Source organism: Cervus canadensis, chromosome 1 (assembly GCF_019320065.1).
Source record: "Cervus canadensis isolate Bull #8, Minnesota chromosome 1, ASM1932006v1, whole genome shotgun sequence".
Classification (NCBI taxonomy): Eukaryota; Metazoa; Chordata; class Mammalia; order Artiodactyla; family Cervidae; genus Cervus; species Cervus canadensis.
The window spans coordinates 101,723,203-101,747,941 of NC_057386.1; the positions used below are offsets into that span (position 1 = coordinate 101,723,203).

The 24,739-nt window shown below is 51.4% G+C and overlaps 1 protein-coding gene and 1 non-coding gene across 13 annotated transcripts in view; both read right to left on the reverse strand.

The window, feature by feature from the left end:
* EP400 (E1A binding protein p400) overlaps nt 1–24,739 on the reverse strand; it is a 107,473-nt gene that overhangs the window by 18,816 nt on the left and 63,918 nt on the right. For 8 of the 12 annotated variants that reach the window (XM_043488586.1, XM_043488568.1, XM_043488605.1 and 5 more), the window contains 23 exons: nt 24,230–24,472; nt 22,226–22,390; nt 20,861–21,016; nt 19,534–19,628; nt 18,760–19,031; nt 17,372–17,574; nt 17,113–17,282; nt 14,139–14,335; nt 12,015–12,126; nt 11,722–11,865; nt 7,981–8,124; nt 7,687–7,770; nt 7,248–7,382; nt 6,927–6,971; nt 6,671–6,824; nt 6,309–6,550; nt 6,002–6,175; nt 4,095–4,231; nt 3,917–3,973; nt 2,277–2,355; nt 1,932–2,183; nt 896–944; nt 704–813 (listed from right to left, as the gene is read on the reverse strand). In XM_043488586.1, coding sequence (XP_043344521.1) covers nt 704–813; nt 896–944; nt 1,932–2,183; nt 2,277–2,355; nt 3,917–3,973; nt 4,095–4,231; nt 6,002–6,175; nt 6,309–6,550; nt 6,671–6,824; nt 6,927–6,971; nt 7,248–7,382; nt 7,687–7,770; nt 7,981–8,124; nt 11,722–11,865; nt 12,015–12,126; nt 14,139–14,335; nt 17,113–17,282; nt 17,372–17,574; nt 18,760–19,031; nt 19,534–19,628; nt 20,861–21,016; nt 22,226–22,390; nt 24,230–24,472 — 3,419 coding nt within the window. The remainder of the gene's footprint in view (nt 1–703; nt 814–895; nt 945–1,931; nt 2,184–2,276; nt 2,356–3,916; nt 3,974–4,094; nt 4,232–6,001; nt 6,176–6,308; nt 6,551–6,670; nt 6,825–6,926; nt 6,972–7,247; nt 7,383–7,686; nt 7,771–7,980; nt 8,125–11,721; nt 11,866–12,014; nt 12,127–14,138; nt 14,336–17,112; nt 17,283–17,371; nt 17,575–18,759; nt 19,032–19,533; nt 19,629–20,860; nt 21,017–22,225; nt 22,391–24,229; nt 24,473–24,739) is intronic. The other 4 variants (XM_043488578.1, XM_043488635.1, XM_043488664.1 and 1 more) reach the window with 2 other exon arrangements.
* On the reverse strand, nt 14,580–14,709 carry LOC122425648. Its single transcript, XR_006264942.1, has one exon. It is a non-coding gene; the product is annotated as a small nucleolar RNA SNORA49 (small nucleolar RNA).

Below are 24,739 nucleotides of genomic sequence, written 5' to 3' on the forward strand. Positions count from 1 at the left end.
GCAGACAAATATGTAAACTTTTAAAAAAGGCCCAAGAAGGATAGTACTCTATTTGCCAAATGCACGGCTGACTCTGAAGCTGCTTCTTCTCACTCGGGGCACATGTTGTCTCTAGGTCAGTGACTAAACTGGAACTCAGGACATAAATGTAAACTTGTCAATTTCAGTTATTCACTTTTTCCTTTTATGGTGAAACACCCCACCCAGCAGGTGTGTCTGCTGGTGACTGCCCTGTCTTCTGGTTTTGTGCTCAGGGGTTTTGCCGCTTTGCGTCATTCCCTCTGCCCAGGTCTGGCCCCTTCTTGCTTCCTACTCATGGGCTTAGATATCCCAGAAACCCACCACCCCGCCTTGTGCCCCATCGAGCACCATCCACTCCTATACTTGTGCAATTACCACCATCCACTCCCAGGCTAACCTGTCACTACGGTACATGGGGTACCCTATCCGTTTGTCAGAGACATGCTCTCACCCCCTTCCTTCTCCTGGAGTCACGGTGGGGGATTTCAACACCCTCTCCCTCAAAAAGAACAATATGGAAACCATCCTCTGCACACCTGAATGTTCTTGGTATTTTATGAAATTCAGACTAGATCAGTACTTTCTATACCAATGGAATTCTTTTTTTAAAAAACCAGACAACTTTGGCAGCATCCTAGGTCATGCACACCACCCAAAACACCCAGGAGCAGGGACAACTCACAGTTAAGGCTCCAGGTGCCACGGGCGAAGCCAGACGCTTGTTAATGGACTGGAAGGTGGCGGCGGGGACACCGGCGATGGTGTTCACGATCACATTTCCACTCACGGTGCCTGCAGGCAGAGAGGGTGTGAGGCAGGAGGACAGGAGAGAACTCACCTCCAGTTGTGGCATCTTACCCATGAGGCTTCTTACCCGCGGGCATGCTCGTCCCTGTGACAGATGTTTTGATGGCTCCTGCCTGCTGAAGGAAGGAAACCACTTGAATTTTAGGTCAAGTTCTCCCCTGTGCAGATGCTCCAAAGCCTTCCATTTCATCAGGATAAAATTCAAAGTCTTAACTGCGGTTACTCAGACCACGTGGCCAACTTTAGCCCCCTCTCTCCCCACGTGCTCCCCACACACCTACCCATTCTCCCACCTCCTCCCACACTTCTGGGTCTGTGCCTCAGTCACCAAGCTCCAGCCACACTGATCCTTTTAACCCCATACTTGTCAAACTCAGGGCCTCTGTGCTAGCTATTTTCCATTCTTCTCTGACTAGTGTCACTTGGCTATAGGTTAGGGGCCAGCCCTGCACAAAGTCTTCCTGACCACCTGCCACTGGGCAGACAACAGCTCTCACACCAAACAGGTGCTTAGTTTTCTGAACAAGGAAGGACAGAGCTGCCCAAGTGCCCATAAAAACACCACTGTGGCAAATGCAGTAAAGAACACGGGGAGGAAATGACTTTATGTAACAAAGCCATCCCACGCTGGGCGGCAGTGTCTTCCCATAGGGGATTCTTATGTGTCACCACGCACACACAGAGAGAGCACATGGTGGGGCATGCTGCGTGAGACCGGCAGACTACCATTCTTTTTTAAACACCTTTTACTGCCTCCCTCTCACGGGCGCACAAGCTTCGGGGGAGGGTGGGGCAGGGTCGGGAATGGGAGGTCTGCACTAACTGCTCTGCAAGTCCGCAGAGGTCAACCTCTTCACAGTTACACTTCACAAATCCCTAAACCCAAACTTCCTGCCTCCTTCACCAAGAAGAGTGGCCTCGCCTCCCACATCCCTACTGAGCTAAGCTAGCCCGGAGAGCAGAGCCGGGCCTGCGTGGGGTGATGCAGGTGAAATAGCCGCTTCCTTGAGCGGGGGAAGACTGAGCCTCTGAAGGGCTTTGGGCTGGAAGCTGCAGGACCCCTTGGTGGGTGTGCTGGACCCGACCTCCCTGTTCCTTCTCACCAGCACTGCGGCACTGCCCACCGTCGTGATCGCAGGGGGTGCCTTTGGTGGGGGTGGTGCAGGCTGTGCAGGGGGCTGTGCCTGAGACTGGGGCTGGACGGCAGGCGGCCCCGCGGGCTGCTGGCTGCCCGCTGCTGAGGGCTGGGGCAGAGGCGGAGGCGGCTGCTGGGGCGGCGGGGGCTGTGGCTGAGGCGGGGGCGGTGGGGGCTGTGTCACGGGCGGCTGCTGTGCCTTCTGCTGGTCGGCCAGCGCCTACAGGGGCAGGAAGTAACAGTGTCGTGGGAAGGAGTTGGCCCAGCAGACCGCCCCGGCCCCTGTGGGCCCTGCCCACCCACTGCAGCACACCTTTTTCTCCTTGGCAATGCGCTCTGCTCGGAGGGACGCAACCTGAATAGGAGGCAGGGGTTTGTCGTAGTTGATGCCACTAAAGACGAAAAACAAAAAAGAAATGTATTGCAAGTTCAAAAGCAGACAAATATTCTAGGAACCCGAATCCCCCATTTCCCATCCTGCCAGGTGCTGGGACACGACTCCTACAAAGCCTCACAGGCCAGGGTGCCTGGTGGGTTGGCCCTGGGAAGGGGAAAGGATGACCTTCCAACAGGAACTCCTGGAAGGGGGGCCTGGGCCTGACTCCCCTCTGCAGCGGTACTCGGCTGGGGCCCCAAGCATGTAGGGATAAGACGGCCATTCAGCACTGTGCCCCTCAGAGCAGACTGCCTGCCCCTCCACCCAGCACAGCAAACTGTTCACCCCACCTGTCCTAAGCATCAGCCCTCCTCCAAGGAGCCTTCAGGAGAGGTCAGTTGGTCACCCGCCTAGAACCGTGAGCACCCGCCAGTCCTCTCCAGCCTCTCACAGCAATCTTGCTTCCAAGGTTCCTGTGCCCCCTGCCCCCCATGACAGTCACAGGAAGGCTGGCTCTGCCCTGTGCGCTCCCTCCAGTTCTCAGGGCAGCTCACCAGCACGGCCCAGGTGCTGACGGCCCAGGTGCTGTGCTGCACCAGTCTGGTACCTCTGGATGCCAGCCCCCCCCCCCCAAGTCACATGTCCCCAACCCGCCCAGCACATTGTCTCCCATCCTCTGACCACCCATGTCAGTCCACTCAGCCACCCGAGGCTGCCCTGCAACCCATCCAGCTGCCCCCATATTCAAGTAAAGATGCAAAGACAATCTGTACCATGAAGAGACACAGAGAGGGGCTGGGGTGTGAGCTGCCATGAGAAAAAGGTGACATGTGAGAGTGAGGCTAGGGGAGGGGCCCACATGCCAGGGGAGACCATCCCAGACAGAGCGACCCACACGGCAGAGCCATGAGGCAGGGACTGCCGGCCTACTCGAGGAGCAGCCTCAGAGGCCTAGGCCCTTGGTGTGGCTGGAAGGGCCGGGGTTCTTAGCAGGGACAGGCCCGTGTCTGGCAGTATCTGCAAAACCTGCTTGGTTACAAGGAAAGCTTGAGTCTGAATGGCACCTAGGTTCCATCTGAACACGTTCTTTCCTCCCCGAATTTTAAGAAGGCAAACACACACAAAGTGGCAGGGATTTTACAGCCAACACCCAGGTGCCAAGCAACTCAGATTGCACAGTTCTCTGTCACTGCTCTCTCACCCCGACCCATCTCTCACCCACCGTCTCACTACCTATCTACCTAGTCATTTTTTTTTGTCCTTTGCAAAATTTCAAAGCAAGAATACCCACCCCCAACAGCATATATTTTCAGGGCAGAGCCAACCAGACATCTGCCAGTGCAGAGACGCTGAAGGAGGAGAAGCCGCTCTCCCTCCTGCAGCCCATCAGGCCATCAGACTGCAGATAGGACACCACCTCATCACGTGAATGGGGACACCAGCCAGCCGGGCACGCCCCACCTCGATGCCTGGACACCCTGTCTGTACAATAATTCACTGAACTTGTAGAGTTTAAGAAAGCCCTAAAATGAGGTCATTTTCAAATAGTTAAAACTGTATCACAAAAACAGGAATACCTTTCTGCCAATACAGAAGCATGCTTGGGGTTTTTCTGAAAGGGGTTCATGCCAAGCCTGCAACACAGGAAGAGAGAAAGTTACTGAACAAAGGAAAACGCAAAGGCGGGAAGGCCGACAGTGAGAACGGGCCCCCACTGACTCCGCGCAGCCGGCACGGGGGACCTGGGAAGCGTACAGGGGCTTGATGGGGGGGCTCCTCTTGCCGGCAGTCATCTTCATCAGGTCAAAGTGGCTCGTGTACAGCTGGGTGTGTGTGGCATTCTCGTCCTGGGCGTACATCTGGCCTGTGCGCAGAGGGCGGTTGTTCTTACTCTGAAACAGAACGGGGCAGCACAGCAGTCAGACACTGACCTGTGAACGGGGTCCCCGACTGGGAGCCTAATGTGAAACCACTGAGCCCCTTCTTCCTGACCTTCTCTCTGAGACTCAACATAGAACAGCAATGACACAGCGGCCATCATCCACCGACCACACTCCCCAGCCTGTGTGAGGCCTCCTTGCCTATCCCTGGAGGAAGAAGGGGACGCCTCCAGCTGGGGAGACAACAGTGAGGCCAATGGATCACACAGCAAGCCACTGACAGCCAGGACACCTTGACTGTGATCTGCCCCTGGGCACCAGCTTGCCCTCCCAGGGGCCTCTGCCCCCAGTGGACGTGAAGGACGGGACTCTAGCATTATTTGTGCCTGGGACTCTCTCCTCCACGGGCCCTATGGTGAAACCAGGCACCTCCTTGCTCCTGTAGAACTTCAGGGCGGTCCCTCCCGGCCCACAGGCCACCCCACAGAGGCTGCGTGAGTCCCTCCTGTAGATGTAACATGTCTGGCCACCCCTGCTTCAATGGGTGCAAGCAGGTCGTTGATGTAGGATGCCCCTATGGAGCAGCGCTCTAATGCAAAGTAGCAAATCCCCGCACACAGAAGTGAAACACCTTGGACACTGAGTGCATACCGGTCACTGGAATACAGTTCATTTCTAACCTCGCTCTATGCTCTGCTGCACAGGCACTTAACAAACTTCCCAGGTTATTCAGAACACCACCTTCAAACCCTATAAACAACCTTTGCCATTTTCTTTAGCTTCACACACGAGCTATAACAGAGTGTCAAGTTTCAGCTTGACGATTTACTGTATCCAAGTTACGACAATCGTTAGAAATGCTTCCCAAACCTAATGGACCTGACACCAGAAGCCCTGTTGATGAAAGCATCGCAAAATGGTGTTCTGAGGAAAGACTGCTTTTCTGGTATTTGTTTTCAAACGAGGAAACAAACATGTCTTATCCAGAGACAACTGTTTTTAGAAAAGTGAAAACTTGAGATTTGTTAAAGGGGGCTTATAGGAAAAAAGTAGGTAATGTTCATGAATTAGAAATACAGGAGCAAACTTGATCAAAGCTCAGGACGTCTCCTGCTGCTACATCTGCCCCGGGCGGTCCCAGGCAGAGATGAGGTCATTGCTCCTGTTCTGTGACTGGATGTGAGGACCATCACCCCAAAGGCCACCAGCCACAGGCCCAACACTGCGCACACAGGCTTTCTACATGGAGGCTATGGACCCACTCCCAAAGGCAAGAAGGTGAGGACAGAGCAGATGGAGAAATGGCAAGAGACAAATGCAGTTCAAGGGGGATGAGAAAAGGTGCTACAGTGGAGACATCCTCAGCAGCCACACTGGCTGTGGGGCTGGGCCTCCTGACGACACACCATGTCTGCAGTCAGTGTCCACGACGCCTGCAGCTAGGACCAGGGTGTCCAGCACCCATCAACCCCCTGCAGTAAGGCGTGGAGGTGGAGGCACAGACAGACACCTTCCTTCATGTCAGCTGACAGCAGAGAGCAGGGGTCCTTCCACTCACCCAACCCTGGATGGAGGAAGCCCTCAGATGGCGCCGGGGCCACCAGACAGCACACAGAACTTTCCAGAGGACACAGCAGTGTGGCCGCTCCCTATGAGGTGGGATCTCAGCACCCAGACCACTGCCGACAGTAACTGTGACCGCGCCGCCCCCTCTCAGGGCCTTGTTCAGTACTGCACACCCTCACCCGCCTCTGCCTAACCCCCAGCCCCCATGAGCCTCACCTTGCCCTCCTCCCTGGGGATGAGCACATTCTCGTAGCGGTTCCGGCACTGCTTGGAGGAGCGGTAGATGCGGCTGCACGAGTTGACGACGTCGCTGACCAGGTCCCAGTTGGGCGTGTGGGCCGGGGATACGATTGTGAGGTTCAAAGGCAGCTCAAGGAGCTGCTTCACAGCCTGGAGGATCAGGTTCAGGACCCGGAGGTCAAGGCCCTGCCCGTCGGACGCTTCCCCATGCCCCTACCCTCCCTACCCCTCGTCCCAAGGGCCCCAGTGACGGGGCCGACCAAGGTCGGGGCCTCGGACTCACCTGCAGCAGCGCCCAGTCCTCGCTGATGAGCCACTCGGGGTTGTCGGGTCCGGACTCAGTGGTCGGTTTGGCAAAAGTCGGCAGAGGCTTGGCAAACTGCGTCTGCTGCTTCAGCAGAATGTTCTTCTTCTGCTCCTTGCCCTCCCGGCGGATCTTCAACATGCCGGGGGTTGCGCGGTCAAACAGAGACCGCGGGGGCACCACGGCCTCCCCGTGCCGCTGCTTCTTCTTCCTGCCTGCAGCTGCACGGAAAGCTGCTTCAGCTAGCGGGTCAGTGGGCCAAGGTGGGGAGCGGAAAAGCCACGGGGAGGGTAACCGAGGCCACCGGCAGCCACAAGCCCTCTCCCCGCGCACAAGCCCACCTGAGGGGTCCGTCTTGTGTCGGCGGCGCTCCTTCCTCACATACACAGGCGGCAGCTTGGACTCGGGGATGGGCGTGGTTTCGTACATGAGACACATGACCGAGTCAATGTAGATGTCGTTGTCGTCCTGGGGGGGTGTGGGCGGCGTCCAGAGCTGCGTGCAGGAGGGACAAGTCTGAGCTGGGTGGCCACAAGGGCAGCTGGCCCAGCACGGCAGGAGGCAAGGGTCTGGGGCCATGGGGACACGGGCACTCACCGGCATGACCTCCGTCTGCCCGTCGGCGCCCTCACACACAAACTCCTGAGGGAAAAGGGGAGGCTTTTCAGGTTCGCGCAGCCCTCGCTTTGAGCTGCGAGTGGTCAACTGTCTACCTTCATGTCAGTTAATGAGCCTTCGAAACAAGCACGCAGCACCGCTACTGCCAAGACCTAAACTGCACTTCCATCACAGCTGGCACGACGGTGGGGAAAGCCAGCAGCAGGGAACAGAAACCCTCTAACCCGGCGCTGGACTGAGACAGGCTCAGCCCGCCAGCCCCGGGTCCGCAGACAGGAGGCCTTGGAGGGGCGCCCATACCGCGCTGTAGGCGTCCTCCCGGGTGTAGGTGAGGAGCTGCTCCTGCTCCTGCTCCAGCCGCACCCTGGCCTCCTGCTCCCGCAGGCTCCGCGCGTTCCGGGCCTCCCATTCACGCACAGCAGTCAACACGGTGCCCTGCGGGAAGACTGGCCATTCCCATCGCTGCCCCAGACTGCCCCGCCAGCCTCCCGGTCCTCAGGCCCCTTTTCCTCTTCCCAATACACGACCCTCTAACCAAGCACCGAGCTGCTTCAAAACCAAGGAAAACCGCCTGGTGTAGGGTTTCAAAGGCTTTGCCCATGTGATCACTTTACATACGGGTGGGGTTTGGTTTTAATGCCTTGAATTCTGGGTGAGTCACGCTTACTTCCAACCCAGTTTAACACTGAAGAATCTGAGATTCTCACATGTGAAGATGGTCAAAAGTGCAATCTCTTACCTCACTACTTCTCTCCTTTTCTTGATCAATGGAAGTATGGAATAATTCCAGGTAATTCAAAGCATATTTTTCAATTGGTGTGAGCTGTATCAAAATGCATTTTTTGAACAGAATTAGTAGCAAGTTCATAAGAATTTAGCTCCTCATATAACCCCCCACCAGCACCTGAATCAACATAGCAACTGGTCTTGGTCAAGAATGAACAAGAAATGCCTCACAGAAAGGTCACATGCTTAAAATATTTAGGTATAAAGAAAAACTGAAGTAGAAACCCAGAAGAGAAAATGCCCAAACCTGCCCCATGAAGTCCGCTAACTCCTCCAGCTGCGAGGGCTCCTCATCCCACCTGGAACCGCTGGAGTCAGGCGACCCGGGCACGGCCTCCTCAGCCGGCTTCTGGGTATCCTCCTCCTCCAGGTACTCGATGCTCTTGAGGGCCTGCAGGATGTACATGCTGCGTGGGGTGACTTTAATATGCTTTGAGCACTCTAAATAAGGGGTCTTGGAAAAGAGCCACACACGGACCCAATTATACGCCCACACTGCACACCGAGCCCCCACGCCCTACCCACAGCGATGCGTGTGCTCTTCAGACCCTCACACACTCTGGGGAAAAGCCTCAGGACACAGGCTGACATGCACAGCAAGGCCCCCAGGCTCAGAGAACCGAGCAGAATGGGGTGGCTCGTTCTATTGCACACCCGACACCCACCTTTCCACCCCAGTCCCACCACAAGGGCACTTCATGGTGCATGTGACATACGCCCTGGTCAGTGGTGTAGACAGAAACCAAACCCCCAGGAAGACAGTCCTTGGCACCACCGTTCAAGAAACACAAATTAGACTAGCAAATAACGCGTGCTCCTCTCTCAACAGCCGGAAAGTACAACTGTCAGGGGCTGGCAGACTCAAGACACATACGCTCACGTGGTCGGGGGGTGGTGCAGAGGGATCACGCAGCTTAAGAGGATTCAGTTAAGAAATCCTCTAGGCAGGGCAACTAGGCAAATCTTCAAAGTTTAAAAGGTAAACCAACTTCACACGATACCCAGAAATTATTTCCAGACAGACTGTCCATCTAAGCACGAGGGATAAAACACTGAAGCATCTACAAGAAAGTATAGGAGAACCTCTCAGAACGCAAAAGCATCAATCACTTGACAAAGACAGTGGCATTAGGACCAAGAATTTCTGCTCACAGAGACAGAGTATTAAAAAAGACAAACCACAGATTGGGAGAATATATTTTACATGTATCCCACAAAGGCCTTGCATTCAGAATGTAGAAAAAATGCCAACAAGCCATTAAGAAAAAGAGACAACCCAGTTTAAAAAAAAAAAACAGAAAATGATGCTAACGAGCATCTCACAAAAAAGTACCCACATGACCAATGAACACAAAGCTCACCAGCCAAGAGCAAGCTGCAATTCAACCAGAGACGCGCCCACACGGCCCCCACGCCTGCACCTCTGAACTGGTCCCCAGCCCAGTGTCAACGCAGAGCCAGATGATGGTCCTAAGCCACATGTCTTTGGGCAGCCTGTCTCCATCACCGCTGACCCCCAGTCACACCTGACTCCTGCTGTCCAGACTCAGAGGTGCTGTCCCTCCACCCATAACACTCCTAGACACTGCTCATCACACCATCGCCATGAGGTGATGGTCTAGCATCTCTCCTGTCACTAAAACAGAAGCTCCAGGGAGGATGAGAGGTCTTTTTCTCAACACTATACCCCTACTGCTTAGAACAGTGTTTGACACACAGTGTAAGACAACCCACCAGAACACTTCAAAGAATCTCTATGTTGAAAGAACATGCCAAGCCAACGTCTCTAAGTCACACTAAGAAGCAACAGCAAGGGTGTATGACAGACTCACATTCCTCAAATACTCGCCCCTTTAGACCTCACATTTTTCTTCCAGGATCCATGTAAGATTTTTACCAATGGTTAAGGATTGCTGGGACAAATATCAATAACATCAGATATGCAGATGATACCACCCTTATGGCAGAAAGTGAAGAGGAACTAAAAAGCCTCTTGAGGAAAGTGAAAGAGGAGAGTGGAAAAGTTGGCTTAAAGCTCAACATTCAGAAAACTAAGATCACGGCATCTGGTCCTATCACTTCATAGGAAATAAATGGGAAACAGTGGAAACAGTGTCATACTTTAGTTTTGGGGGGCTCCAAAATCACTGCAGATGGTGAATGCAGCCATGAAATTAAAAGACGCTTACTCCTTGGAAGGAAAGTTATGACCAACCTAGATAGCATATTAAAAACCACACATTACTTTGCCAACAAATGTCCGTCTAGTCAAGGCTATGGTTTTTCCAGTGGTCATGTATGGATGTGAGAGTTGGACTGTGAAGAAAGCTGAGCGCCGAAAAATTGACGCTTTTGAACTGTGGTGTTGGAGAAGACTCTTGAGAGTCCCTTGGACTGCAAGGAGATCCAACCAGTCCATCCTAAAGGAGATCAGTCCTGGGTGTTCATTGGAAGGACTGATGCTGAAGCTGAAATGCCAATACTCTGGCCACCTGATGTGAAGAGTTGACTCATTGGAAAAGACCCTGATGCTGGGAGGGATTGGGGGCAGGAGGAGAAGGGGACAACAGAAGATGAGATGGCTGGATGGCATCACTGACTTGATGGACATGAGTCTGAGTAAACTCCAGGAGTTGGTGATGGACAGGGAGGCCTGGCATGCTGTGATTCATGGGGTCGCAAAGAGTCAGACATGACTGAGCGACTGAACTGAACTGAATGATTACCTCCAGGAAAAGTAACCTACTGTTTCCCCACTATCATTTCATTTATGTTATGATGTTTTGGGTTTGCGGCGGGGGCAGGGGGGGGGCGCAGTGTTTCTTAAGTTGAGAGTTATGTTTTGTTTTTTATTTATTGTTTAAATATTGGGTGTACTAGGTCTTCAGCGTGGAACTTGGGCTCCAGAGTGTGCAGGCTCAGTAGTTGTGTCACAAGGGTTCAGCTGTCCTGAGGCTTTACAAGATTTTAGTTCCCTGATCAGGGACTGAACCCATGTGCCCTAAATTGGAAAGTGAATTCCTAACTACTGGATGATCAGGGAAGTCCCCGTCAAGTTGTTTGAGATTTTCTTAAAGCCTAAAGCACTTGTCACCTATTTTAAAAACAACAGGGTAAATCGATCTGTTCCTGATACAGAAACAGCTGTTAAGTACTTCTATGCACCTGACATTACCCACAGACAACTCCTAGAAGAAAATGTGAGAAACAGTGGACAGTGGTTGTCTCTGAGAGAGAAGTGAGGGCGTGATGCAAGAGACTTACTTTTCACCATAAATTTTTGAAGATTTTACCACATGTATTTATAACTACTCAATAATCAAACAGTTAAGTTTCAAAAATAGAAGAGGAGTCATCCCGTAGCCAAAAGTCCCTCCAAGAGGCAGGGCGGGAACAGAGCCTCAGGGAGGAGAGCGAGGTGGCCCTGATGGGTGGGTGTGTGACGTGTCTGCACAGTAGCTTGTGAGACAAGTGTGCAACCTGCGAGCGTCTGGGCCAAAAATGCAGAAGGCAAGATTTCATTCAATCTCATAAACCTGAAGCATGTCATCTCAGTATATAACCCACAATGACGACTGAGTGAAACAGCTGCTGTTCTCTGTGGTCTTGTCCTCAGAGTGGGACGTGGGGCACACGCCAGGGCTGCCTTCAGCCCAGCAGCACTGCGACAGGGGAGCGCTGAGACGGCAGTGGGCAAGGGCCAAGGGGTTGGAGCAGAAGGTCACACAGGACAGTGTGGGGTGGCCCGAGAAGCATGGGTGGAAACGGTGACAGCGGGTGGCAGTGGTGGGGGCACACCACTCTCTCCCGCGCCCCTCACCTCTTTTTACAGCTAAAATCCCCAACAACGAAAGCAGGGAAGGAGAAAGCTGACAGGTCAGGCCCAAGCAACTGGAGCCTGGGGAGGGGGAACAGTGGTGTTGCAGGAGCGGGGGCAGACCCAAAGCTCCAGATCCAATGATGCCAGGCAGGCACCAGCCATCCTTACCTCTATGAAAGGTCTTGCAATTTTGGGTGCAATGGTTTCTGTGACAGAAGGTTCCTGAGAAAGAACTACAAACTCCTCGGCCTTCACTGGGAAGCCAGTATCATCCATGGGTGGATAAACCTCAAACAGCTCCTGGATTGTCCGCTGAAACAAAAATGTGTCTCACTGAGCCCATGACCTCTGCACCCAGAAAACCACCAACCACCAACCCCTCAACAGCATTAAACCCCCCAGTTCTGGTCACTGTGTGGCACCCCCTCCCCTGCCCCAGGCCTCCTCGCAGAGGACAGTACCTGCGTGAGGAACGCCATGGAGTAGTCGTTTCCCTGAGCAGCCACTTCTCGGATCAGATCTTTGGTGCCATTTTTCAATAACTTCTCTTCAATGGAATTGCCACTCACGAGCCTACAAACCAAACGCGGACACACACATGACACCTAAATTCCTGGGAGCCCGAGGACAGCCTGAGTGCCATGATGTCTGGACCACCCAGCAGAACAGCACCCGCGTGGAGCAGCATGTTGGCAGTGCTCTGAGCTGCTTCCTTCCTTTGTGTGGTGGCCAGAGGGGACTGGAGGCCTGCGGGGTCACCTGGCCACTACCCCACATGGGGTGAGCCACACCACCATCTCCCATGCAGCAGGAGGGCTGGCCCCAGAGGCCCACATCACCCATGCTGGCCGGCTGTGTCCCCTCACTGGCCTCTACCTGGAAAGACCCCTCCAGGACTCTGGACCCCTTAAGCCCTGTCTCCCTCAGTGCTGACGATGGCAGGCAGGTGCCCCCAAGTCTCTGTGCACCTCCCAAAGGAACCTGTGTCTAGCGGCTGTAGCCCAGGACCAGTGTCCCCTGGCTGCTGCTTCGTGCCACCTGGAAAGCTGCAGTAACCACTCCATACTTCCATGATCAGGGCTTTCATTAAGATGATGTTAAACCTCACTATTGCTTTGGGAAAACCTTATACAGTTTTGTGAACCAGGTCTTCTTGTCCCAGAACAGAGCATGTCCTACGCTCATGATATCACTCAGGTTATTCCCTTTCACGACTTTACCCTCTACTCCTGCACATCCTGCACCTTTACTGCCAAGGTCGTTCCTAAGTGTCTACAGACTGTGGCTACTGAGAAGAAAATGTTTTCCCCATCACTATCTAGTAACTGCTAAAGGGCCAATGGTAAGCAATTACACAATGAAACATTATTCGATCACATAAACAATATACCAAATTTATATATATTTGCATGGAAACAGGCTCTAGACATACTGTTAAAACAAAACAGCATTACATGGTAAGACTGCTGGCACGAGCCATTTAAAAAAATCAGGGAGGGCTTCCCTGGTGGCTCCGTGGTAAAGAATCTGACTGCCAATGCAGGAGATATGAGTTCGATCCCTGGTCCAGGAAGATCCTACATGCTGCAAAGCAACTAAGCCTGTGCTCCACCATCACTGAGCCTGCGCTCCAGAGCTCGGAGAGCCGCAACGGCTGCAGCCTGAGCGCCTTAAAGCCCATGCTCTGCAACAGGAGAAGCCACCACAGGGAAAAGTCTGTGCACTGCAACCAGAGAGTAGCCCCCGCTCACCTCAACTAGAGAAATGCCTGCGCAGCAACAAAGACCCAGTACAGGCAAAAATTAGTAAAATTATTAAAAACAAATTTATATTAAAAAATTGGGGATATGTCTGGAAAGACATTAAAATGCTACTAATTGACGACTGGGCAGACTGTTTACCTTCTCCATGTGCTGTTGTTTTTTTTTTCTCCATGTGCTTTTTTTTTTTTTTTTTCTTTTCAATGAACAAGTAACACATTTACAATGAAAAAAAAATTAAGCTATTTAAACACAGTGTGTAGATGACTACATCTTGAAAACAGTAAGGGTTATGCACGTGGGCTGGGGTTCCAGCCCTGGGCCAGCCACCAGGGACCACACACTCTGCAACGACCCCTCCCAGAGGCGGCAGGAGCACAGAGGAAGGGGCGTGTCACAGGCCTGCACACTTGGGCACCAGATGGGCAGACAGAGGGCTGACACACAGGCACAGCCTCCTCTGCTTTTCTCAGCTGTGTGTGGATGACCACTTATAAGATTTAAATTATTTCAGTAGCCTGTTTACAAGTTGCCACAGTTAAGTGATAACAAATCATTTACATTTGACAACACCTCAAACAACATAAAACCTGAGACACCCTCTTAAGGGTCAGAGACTCTAGAAGAAATATAATAGGTACATGTTAGAAGGACAGCACTTGTGTCTCAGCAGCAAACCCAGTCACCACTGCGAACAACTCAACTACGTCCCAAGCAAGGCTGAGGGTAAAGAAAGAACAGACGGGACAGCAGGAACATGAGCCTGCCTGAAGGACAGGAAACACACGAGGCAAAAGCTTCTGCAGTGCGCTGCAGCCACCCCACCTGTATATGTGCACGTCCTTGCGCCGCCCAATCCGGTCGCACCACTCCTGGGCCTTGGCGTCCATCACGGGGTTGAGGTCGTGATCATAGAAGACCACCGCGTCCGCCTCCACTAGGCTCACACCTGTGGCGCGGCTGTGTGTGGAGAGGAGGGCGCAGAAGATGCGCCGGTCTCGGTTGAAACTCCTCATCAGTTCCTGAGATGAGATAAGCTCCCAAGTTAGCGCTCCTGACTAACGACAAGAAATCTCCAACATGTTCGGATGCTAATCAGTTAGAAATTATTTGGTGTGTCTTTCCTTTGACTCCTGGTTCATGTTCCAATTACATCGGAGTTTAGCATTTTATCCTGGTTCTTTCAGGCATGTGCACTCTCCTTCACTTACTGATAGCTAACATCTCTACCCTGTTTGAAGGTTGCCTGCCAGCCTCCCACCCTAAACTGTCAGCTCCACGTGTAGGCCCCAGAGGACAGCAGAGTCTCCCTGGGGAGGGATGCGTGCTTGTTCATGTACCCTCCAGCAATGCCAGGAGCCTTACAGCAAAAGCCCCTGGAGTAAAGCCGAGGGAGCTGCAGCCAGCCAGGGGCAGGGCCCTCCACTCCCTTCAGGGTTGCCAGCTGAAATGGCTTCCTTCCCACGACGTCTCTCCTGCAATGATTTCAGCGCCCAAGCAGACCTTAGCAGGAGACCAGCCCTCTTCTTCAAGAAATTCTCTACATACAGTAAATCGCCTACACACAAACCTTCAAGTTGCTGGCTTTCAAAGATGCAAAGGTGAGTTCGCATGTTCAACCACGTTAAGTTAGTTCACGTGTCTGGTGTAGATTGTCACATGAGTGTATCCTCTCCAAGGGATTGTGACTTTGTGCACTTTACTGTACAGAGCATAGTGGTACATCATCTTTATATCAAGCCCAGAATGTCCAGCAGCAATGTAAAGGCAGTGGTGACATAGCTGATTGTGTTAGTTGGGGACTTAGGCTAACTTTGGTGGACTTACGAACAAACTGGACTTATGAATATGCTCTCAGAACAGAACTTGTTTGTATGTGGGGGACTTACTGTAATGTGTTACATTACTCTCGAGGGAACTTGCTACTTAAGACTGTGGTGTATTTCCTTCCAGGCCTTCTCAGCGTGGGGAGGCCTGCGTGTACTGGATGATGTCAAGTGGGTAACGCGATGCACAGCCCAGCAGCTTGTCTGCACTCAGGAACACTGTACCGTGATACCAAGGCCTGTCATGAAACGCTGCTGAGGACAACTTCCTAGTTCACCCTGTGGGACACTCAGGACAGCGCCAAGCCCTGTGGCCCACAGACCACTGTGGCCCATTCTTCTATTTCTGGACGTGGACTGTGCTCCCAACTGGGGGTTATTACAAACACTTTCACAGGCAACAATTGTGTAGATACATCTTTAAGAAGCGTGGTGCTGCTAAAGGAGTTCTAGATACAGAATAAGGGCTTCCCTGATAGCTCAGTTGATGAAGAACCTGCCTGCAATGCAGGAGACCCTGGTTCGATTCCTGGGTGGGAAAGACCCGCTGGATCTTGGGCTTCCCTTCCCTTGTGGCTCAGCTGGTAAAGAATCTGCCCGCAATGCAGGAGACCTGGGTTCAATCCCTGGGTTGGGAAGATCTATTGGAGAAGGGAAAGGCTACCCACTCCAGTATTCTGGCCTGGAGAATTCCATAGACCATGTCCACGGGGTCACAAAGAGTTGGACATGCCTGAGGGACTTTCACTTCACTTCAGATACAGAATTACTAGGCTAACCTATAACAATTTTTAAGGTTTACAACCCATCCTGCCAACTTGCTTTCTAGAAAGGTGTCCTAATTTGCACCCCCACCAGCAGCCTGATGGAATCAAGCTACCCTCAGCTAACCTGGCAGGTAAAAACTGGGCATATTATTTGAACCTGCATTTTTTAAGTGTAAGTCAGTCATGAGGGCTTTTCTGTTTTCACATGGCTACTTCCTGAAGGACAATCATCTTGTTCTTCTTCTTCTTTTTTTTTTTTTTAATTTATTTGTTTTTTTTCAGTGGGTTTTGTCATACATTGACATGAATCAGCAATAGATTTACACGTATTCCCCATCCCGATCCCCCCTCCCACCTCCCTCTCCACCCGATTCCTCTGGGTCTTCCCAGTGCACCAGGCTCAAGCACTTGTCTCATGCATCCCACCTGGGCTGGTGACCTGTTTCACCATAGATAATATATATGCTGTTCTTCGCAACATCCCACCCTCACTTCTCCCACAGAGTTCAAAAGTCTGTTCTGTACTTCTGTGTCTCTTTTTCTGTTTTGCATATAGGGTTGTCGTTACCATCTTTCTAAATTCCATATATATGTGTTAGTATGCTGTAATGTTCTTTATCTTTCTGGCTTACTTCACTCTGTATAATGGGCTCCAGTTTCATCCATCTCATTAGAACTGGTTCAAATGAATTCTTTTTAACGGCTGAGTAATATTCCATGGTGTATATGTACCACAGCTTCCTTATCCATTCATCTGCTGATGGGCATCTAGGTTGCTTCCATGTCCTGGCTATTATAAACTTCTTTTTTTTTTTTTTAATATTTATTTATTTGTTTATTCATTTGACTGCCTCAAGTCTTAGCTGTGGTATGTGGGACCTACTTCCCTGACCAGGGATTGAACCCTGGCCCCCTGCACTGGGAGCATGGAATCTTAGCCACTGGACCACCAGGGAAGTCCCTCATCTTGTTCTTATAAGGACTACACATCACTAATTTTGATTCCGAAAACATCTAGCCAACTGGATTTCCCAGGTAACAGGACTTATGAAAAAATGTCAAAGGGTGCAGCTAAAGTCCAGAGACATTAAGAGGTTCTTCTCTTGTTTAGATAGCACGGCTCCGAGAAACCAGCTTAGAAACTGGCAATCAAAGTTAACCCAACCAAATCATAAACGGTAACAAAAGAAATGATTTCCTTCCTACCTGCCGTTGTTCACTGTTGGCGTTTTCATCAATTCTTATGTAGGTGAGATAATGGAAGTTCAAGAACATTTCTAAGATGTCCAACATGAGAACCATCTGCGATAAGATCAGCACTCGGCGTCCTTCAGACTTCAACTTCTGAAGTAAGATGGCTAAGGCCTCCAGCTTTCCTGTGAAATGAGGGACACCGAGAGCATCTCATAATCCAGAGCGAGTAAGCCCGACACAGGGTGCAGAGTGGATGGGACACCTCCGGTACCTGAGTCAAACTGGACCAGCCTCAGCTCGGGGAACCGCAGCGAGTGCAGAGCCGTCATCCGCTGCAGCTGCTGCGCATAGGGCGCGGTGTGCTCCCGCAGGCAGTGCCGGAAGAGCCGCATCCTGTGGCTGTAGAGGGAGGGTGGCCTTGCCACCCACAAGCGCGGGGGCGCAGCCACCACCGGCGGGATCACGCACACCACCCTGAGAAGCAGAAAGCATGCGTGTCACAGGTGACACGCACGGCACCTCCACCAGGCAGTCCCTCTGGCTCAGGCAGCGAAGGCCCAAGAAGGCAGACGGCAGAACCGTCTGGCAGCGGGGAGTCACGAGAGGAGTCAGAGTGCCTGACTCCAGTCACATGGGGGGGACGTGGCTGCTGGAACACACCATCGCAGCAGCCACAGGAGTGGGTGCCGGCCAGTGAGGGCTGCCCAGATCAAAATAAGCAGTGAAGAATACTGCCCCCTACCCCCTGAGAGCACAGGGATGTGTGCGGAGGCAGGACACAAGCACTCTGTCTCCTGGATGGTCTGGGGAGGGTGTGAGCCCTGAAGCTGCTACAGCCACAGCATCCCCAGCCAGGGTTGGGATCCAGGCTTGGGAGGAGGAGGCCCTACCAAGGGCAGCAAGACGACGACTCAGAGGACCCAGACAATTGACTCTGAACAGACTCCAAAGGACAACTTGTGGAGAGAAGTGAGATGAATGTCCACAAAACAACCACGAAAGTTGGTGGGGTGCAACACAGTGAGTGTTTATTTTTTGGGGCTCCAAAATCACTGTGGACAGTGACTACAGTCATGAAATTAAAAGACAGCTGTTCCTTGGAAGAAAAGCTATGACCAACCTAGACAACATATTAAAAAACAGAGACATCACTTTGCCAACAAAGGTCTGTCTAATCAAAGCTATGGTTCTTCCAGCAGTCATGTATGGATGTGAGAGTTGGACCATAAAGAAGGCTGGGTGCCAAAGAATTGATTCTTTTGAACTGTGGTGTTAGAAAAGACTCTTGAGAGTCCCTGGGATGGCAAGGAGGTCAAACCAGTCAATCCTAAAGGAAATCAACCCTGAATATTCATTGGAAAGACTGATGCTGAAGCTCCAAAACTTTGGCCACCTGACACAAAAAGCCAACTCAATGGAAAAGACCCTGATGGTGGGAAAGATTGAGGACAGGAGAAAGGGGCGACAGAGGATGAGATGGTTGGATGGCATCACTGACTCAATGGATATGAGTTTGAGGAAACTCCAGGAGATAGTGAAGGACAGAGGAGCCTGGCGTGTTGCAGTCCATGGGGTGGCAAAGAGTCAGACACGACTTAGCGACTGAACACCAAAACCAACAGTGAGTGAGTAAAGAATGCTTACAATACTCTACCTTACCTGTCGATGACATCCTGGAGGGATTCTTGACGTTGAGTCAGCGTCAAAATCAGGTCCCTGTGACTTTTCGAGGGCAATGTGTACCTGCTTGCAGGCCCAGCCCCCTTCCCGTGACCACGGTCAGAAGCCCGGAACCAAGGCACCTGCTCTCTGCCAGGCAGGGAACAAACCCCCAACAAGTCTCTGCCGTAGATGGGGGAGCGGGAGCAGCGCCGTTCATTGACGAAATAAATCTGGTCCAGCCGCTCTTTCAGAAGTCTGGTCTTCTCCTCCTTCATCAAAAACAGGGATGAAAATGGCTACTGAGAAATATCATGGCTGGCCTTACTAAGCCCTGTGAGTCCCTTGTGTGTGGCAACTGGCCACAGAGCACGCTTAAGACTTGTGGGGCCAGGCTCCACAGAAAACAGTGGCAGAAGAAAACAGTGACAGAAAAACAAGCAGAGAAAACAGCACCACTTTCACTGCCAACATGAGAAGTATTTCTTCACACACAGTGAGCATTTCTAATGTCTAGAAGACTAGTAGAAGCATACAAAAAAAAATGGGAAATGTAATTTTCACAGTCCTAAAGCCTAGATGACTAGAAAAAGTGTTTTTAATTCTCTAATTCAAGGAGACAGCATGTTTTTGATGGCAAGTAAACAGATAATACCTCACAGAGGCGGCAATGTATTAATATCACAACCCTCCCCCATGACAAGCAGCTTCTGAGAAGGACCTTCATGTGTGCAGGGATGCCACGATGCTGCCCTGGGGTCTGTTGCACCATACCTGGGTGGGGCCAGCGACAGGAGAAGCTGGTTTGGAGGCCGCTCCGGGTTCTCCTGCGGCCAGAGGACTGACTGCCACTCGACCAGGTACACCCACTACAAATGCAAAAGCAAAGGGCTGGCACACAAAACTACTGGCATGCCCTCTAGAGGCCCTCCTTCACCGGCATGCTCCCTGGAACGTTCTTGGCTTTCACGAGCACATTTCTAGAATATGTCAACTCAAGTCTAAATCATTCAGAACCAACAGTGAGGCATTCCTGCTCTCTGGCCATGATCTGAAGTGAACATCACGGTCTGACTCTTTGGCAAGAGCCCTGTGTGCAACTCAAACCTCCCCACCATCCTGCTGAGCAACAGCCACATGGGTCCTTTGCTCTGCTGTCCTTGGCATCTCAGCAGCATCAACCCTGTGTAGCCGGGACAGAGGGATACCAGGGCCCAGGACAGTCTGCTCCCATCAGCCAAGCCACATTGCCCGTCTTGACAGAGACTTCTCCATGAGGACTGTGAAGGGGATGGCCGAGGACTGAGAAGGATCCGCTTGCAGGGAGCAAGGGGAAGGGTCGAGATGATTAGAACCCAGTGGCTGGACTGGTGTTAGGTTGGGAGTCTGGGGCCTCACAGAGCAGGACTGAGCACCCTCTGGGGAGAGAAAACCTGAAGCACGAAGCCAACCAAATACAAACAGAACTGAAAGTGGCCCAGCTGGACACCGAGCAGTGACTAGGACCCTCTAGCACCCACCCCACCAACAGAGTCCCTGACAGGGATGGGCTGTAGTGACCAGGGGTTCCAGTTGGGAGAGATCCTTGCCACCTCTACATATCAACCTGAAGTAGTGCCCATGTGCAACGAACGGACTCCCCAGCAAGCACCACAGGAGGGTGGGTATGTCTGAAGCAAGGGAACCTGACAGGAAGTAGGCTGTGGGGGTGCTGAGAGGAGCACCAGCCGGCTGGCAGGAACAACCCTGTTCCATTATCTGACCAAGGGAAATTCTAGCACATTCCCTAAATGTATTTGTAACATGAACAAGCAAAATTTCTCATGATTCCAAGTCTCTTGTTAGAGCAAAATCAAAACAAAGTCTTAAGGTGAGTGATAGCTGGTTGTATTCAACAAGGACCTTTGGGAACAGAAGAGAAAGAAAAGAGACATAGCAGACACGGGCCGTCTGCAGAAATCAGAGGCAGCCACAAACAGAACTGTTAGGTTCTGGGGCCTCACAGAACCCATCAGTACCCTCCACCTGCCTCAGAAGCAAAAAGAGTTGATAAGAGGTTTCAAAGCCAAGTATCCCCCAGGCTCACAGCACTCCACTCTACCTGGCGGGGTCACAGGCGTGGGGCTTGGGCCACTGGCTGGAGGCTTGCTTCCCAGGGCATTCAAGGCACCCGCCTGAGACACAGTCTGCATCACCACGGGGCCAGGAGGGCGCAGGTAGGACTGCCCAGGCGCCGACACAATCTGGAGCACGCTGCCTACAAGCAAAGGGCACAGGTCAGTCACGAGGTGCCTGTGCCTTCCATCCCCCCACCACACCCACTTCCAAAGGTACAGAATGAGGCGAGAAACCAAAAATCCAGAATCAATTTTACTCCAATGAGGCAACACAAAGTTCAGTTCGCTGGAGAAAGATGGAACTACTTCATTCATAATGAATGAAAACTCTAAGGATCAAAGACACTTGGCTTAATGTCAAGAAAAACTTCTCCAACTCCTTACAATGCCAGATTTCAGGCAGCAAGGCAGGTTCCCACTCACTGTCTGCTCCAAGCCTGAACCATCATGTGAGGGGCGGGGGAGTTCCCGCCCCCAGATCACACACTGGGTGCGTGCCAGCTGGTCAAGCTGGATGAAGAAATATCAAAAATCTCTGTGGCTCTATAACCACTGTTTAAGAAACCTGCCATTTTCAGCCTCTGTGTGATTTAGTCCTGAAGTCTTTTACTCTGGAATTATACTCTACAAAAACTAGAGTACACCAGAAATTCTTAAGCGATGGCCTTGCCCTTCTGGTCAAAAAAGTGGAGAAAACCAAATGAAACCATTTTTTTGCTGCAGGTTTTCTGGGGGCCTCCACTCTGCTAACGTGTGACCCTGGTGTCCACATGGAACACCCCAGACTGGGCTGACAGCTGAACTGTCCACCCTGACAGGAGCCGTGAACGACATGTCTGGGGAGGCTGCTTGGGGAGGTGGCCGGACTCCACCTCTGGGATCTCTGGCCAAGTCACTGAGGATGAATTTTAACAGCCCACTCAAACTGCATCCCCTTGTTTCCTCTGAGAAGCAGTTACTGCAGGAACACACTGCCCTCAGCCAGAGGTGATCTGGAAGTTTTAAAGTCTGTACATAAAAGAAAATAATTTCTCCTATGTAAATTGCTAGTCTTTTAGCGTTTTGAGGGCAATTTACCTCATGCCAAAATCTGAAAGGAGCAATTATTTCTATTTTGATTTTTAGAATAGGGAACTGTATTCAAAAACTTTTAAAATTACTATCCTCTATGTAATATGGACCAAGGCCAGGCCACTGGGTGATTTACCAGTCACCTCCCTTGTCTTCAGAGTACCTATAAGGTGAGACTCATTTAGGCCACTGCCAGGTGAAGCACCTGCGCTAAAGGGGCCGGAATCACAGCTGCAGGGGGTGCCCTAGTCAAGCCACCACCCACCAGAGAGCCTTACCTTGGAGCTGTAGGGGCTGGCCGGCCGTGAGCTGCCGGAGCTGGCTGTGTGACAAGGTGAACTTGTTGCCTTGGAACTGCAGCGTCACGGGGGTCTCTGGCTGGGCGACTCGGCTTGGCGGGCCTGCGAGGGAAGCCAGCTGGGCTATTTTGACCACCTCTCCACCTGCAGAGATGCAGACAAAACGGAAGTGAACACTCTTTGGAAGGGTTGGCCTCTGGTATACTGACAATCACTTGTCACAAAGGATGACCATCTGTAGCAAACTAAAGTGTCACAGGAACGTTCATTAGGTATTGCTTTCTAACACTTTCAGAAGATATTTTAATAGAAAAGAAAAAACAATTAGAATTAACACCAGGTTTTAATGGTCAACTTACTTAATCCTAACTGGTAGAAAATTTAGAGTTATCAGATATTAATAATTAACCAAACCATTAAGGAACATTTTACTTTTCTTTCCGATCAAGAAAAAATAGCAAACATCAAAAGTAGCAGAAATGTACTGGTCATACACTTTGAAACTCTCATATCAACCTCTTCATTTCAGAATACTTTTAAAATGTGAGAAAGTACATATCCAATTTAGCTCACAGAGACAAATGAGATTTTATCACTACAGATATAAAATACAGAACTAGCTTCAATTATACCCATAACCTTTTCAAAATTTGGGAATGTATTTAAGTACATAAATACATCACACTTTACAATACAATATTCACACTAATTTGAACTAGATTGTAGGATTTGATCTATAATTTTAACTGTGAAAAAATGCAAAATTTAACACTGCTTAAATTCTTTCAAACAGAACTCAGATGAGATCATATGTACCTAACTCAAGATACTACCTTCAAGCTGGAATTGAGTAACAGCTTCAAAGGTTTCTTTAAACCCAATGGTTGATATTTGAGTCTAAATGTTCCTCCCATGAAAATTCATGCCAGAATTATTAGTGATACTATAAAGAGAATAGTTAGCCAAAGACTAGAAAAACACCCAAGGATATGTTGCCCACAGAAACCGTAAACAAGGGAGGGGAAACGGAAAAGGAGACGCAGAGATCTGTGCACAGAAACATGACTCTCCCATGAGCTCCCCTCAGCCCAGAAGTGGAGGCGCCAGAGTGAAAGGTGGCCTGGCCCCTCACACTGCCCCAAGCACAGCTCCTGCAGCACACCCCATGGGACTACTACCTCAGGCCAAAAACACCCGCAAAACACAGGCAAGGGCTCTCCTGCCCTGGGCAATGAACCAGGGTAAGTGCTCTTCATCTGCTGGCATGAAAGAGAGAGGCGTGACACAAGAGAAAACTAACTTAACTCAAGGTCTCCTCGTGACCCTACTTCCCTCTCCTATCTTTCCAGAGAGGCCTCAACATAACTTGCTGCTCCAACAAATAAGGTGCTCTAGGTGGCATCTGAGAAGTAGCATAGCCCAGATAGTTCTGTAAGTACACTTTCGACTGCAGCATGGACAGAGGTAGTAGGCTAATCACACGGGTCACAACAAAAAGTTCTATTTAAAAATGTCAGTGATCTACTGCAAAATGTCTCACTTAAGTAATAACTCATTGCAGCTTCAAATCTGAGGATAAGCCAAGAGACTAGCAGGAAGTGGGAGTGTAGTTCACAGGTTTTCCTTCCCCTGCCCTTTGCTCTCCGAGGGGCCCTGGAGGCTGACAGGATGAGCCCAGGGCTTGCTAAGGAGAAGTGCCAGCCTCAGCCACCAAGGCGCAGCACAAGCCCAGGAGGGAAGCAGAGCTGATGGACGGGGCCAGGAGAAAGGACAGAGAGAGGACAGGACCCTGGACCTTGGCCCTGAGTGGGGCCTCCCTCTTCAGGCCAAGGGCTGGAAAGGACAGTGTGGCGAAAGGCAGCACCGGACACAGGGTCAGGGAGACGAAGGGAGTGGACAGCAAGGCTCTTCACACGCCGCTCATCTGAACACAATGTCCTTGTGCAAAGAGGTGGCAGACCCGGGAGAGGCGAGGCCACTTACTCGGCAGGCGCGCCTGGGCCTGCGAGGTGAGCACCAGCCCCTGAGGCAGCGCGCTCTGCCCGGCCGGGTGCGAGGGGGCCTGGGGCTGGGGCTGGGGCGGGCCCGGGGCGGAGGCCGGGACAGTGGTCTGAGCCCGCTGTTTCGCAGGATGGGCTGGGCTAGGTGCTGTGCTGAAGGTCGAGGCAGGCTGGTGTCTCGGAGCACTGGTGGAGGCCTGAGAGGTCTGAAACGGGGCTGCTGCCGCTGCAATTGATAAGGTTGGTTTGTGCAAAGCTGTTAGAGGATCTTCATACAATGCAGTATTAAATCCGAATTTTACAGAAATAAAACAAACAGTATTTCTTTCATACCACCTCTCAAATGAGAAGCTCTCCCTAAAAGGGGGGTGGGTGGCCTATGGGATGAGAAAAATCTAATTTTTTATATGTCATTAGCTATTTTCACTTCATGTTCACCACCCTGCTACATGGTATGTTTCTGGAGTAAACGGAGTGTCAAAAGTCGGCCCTT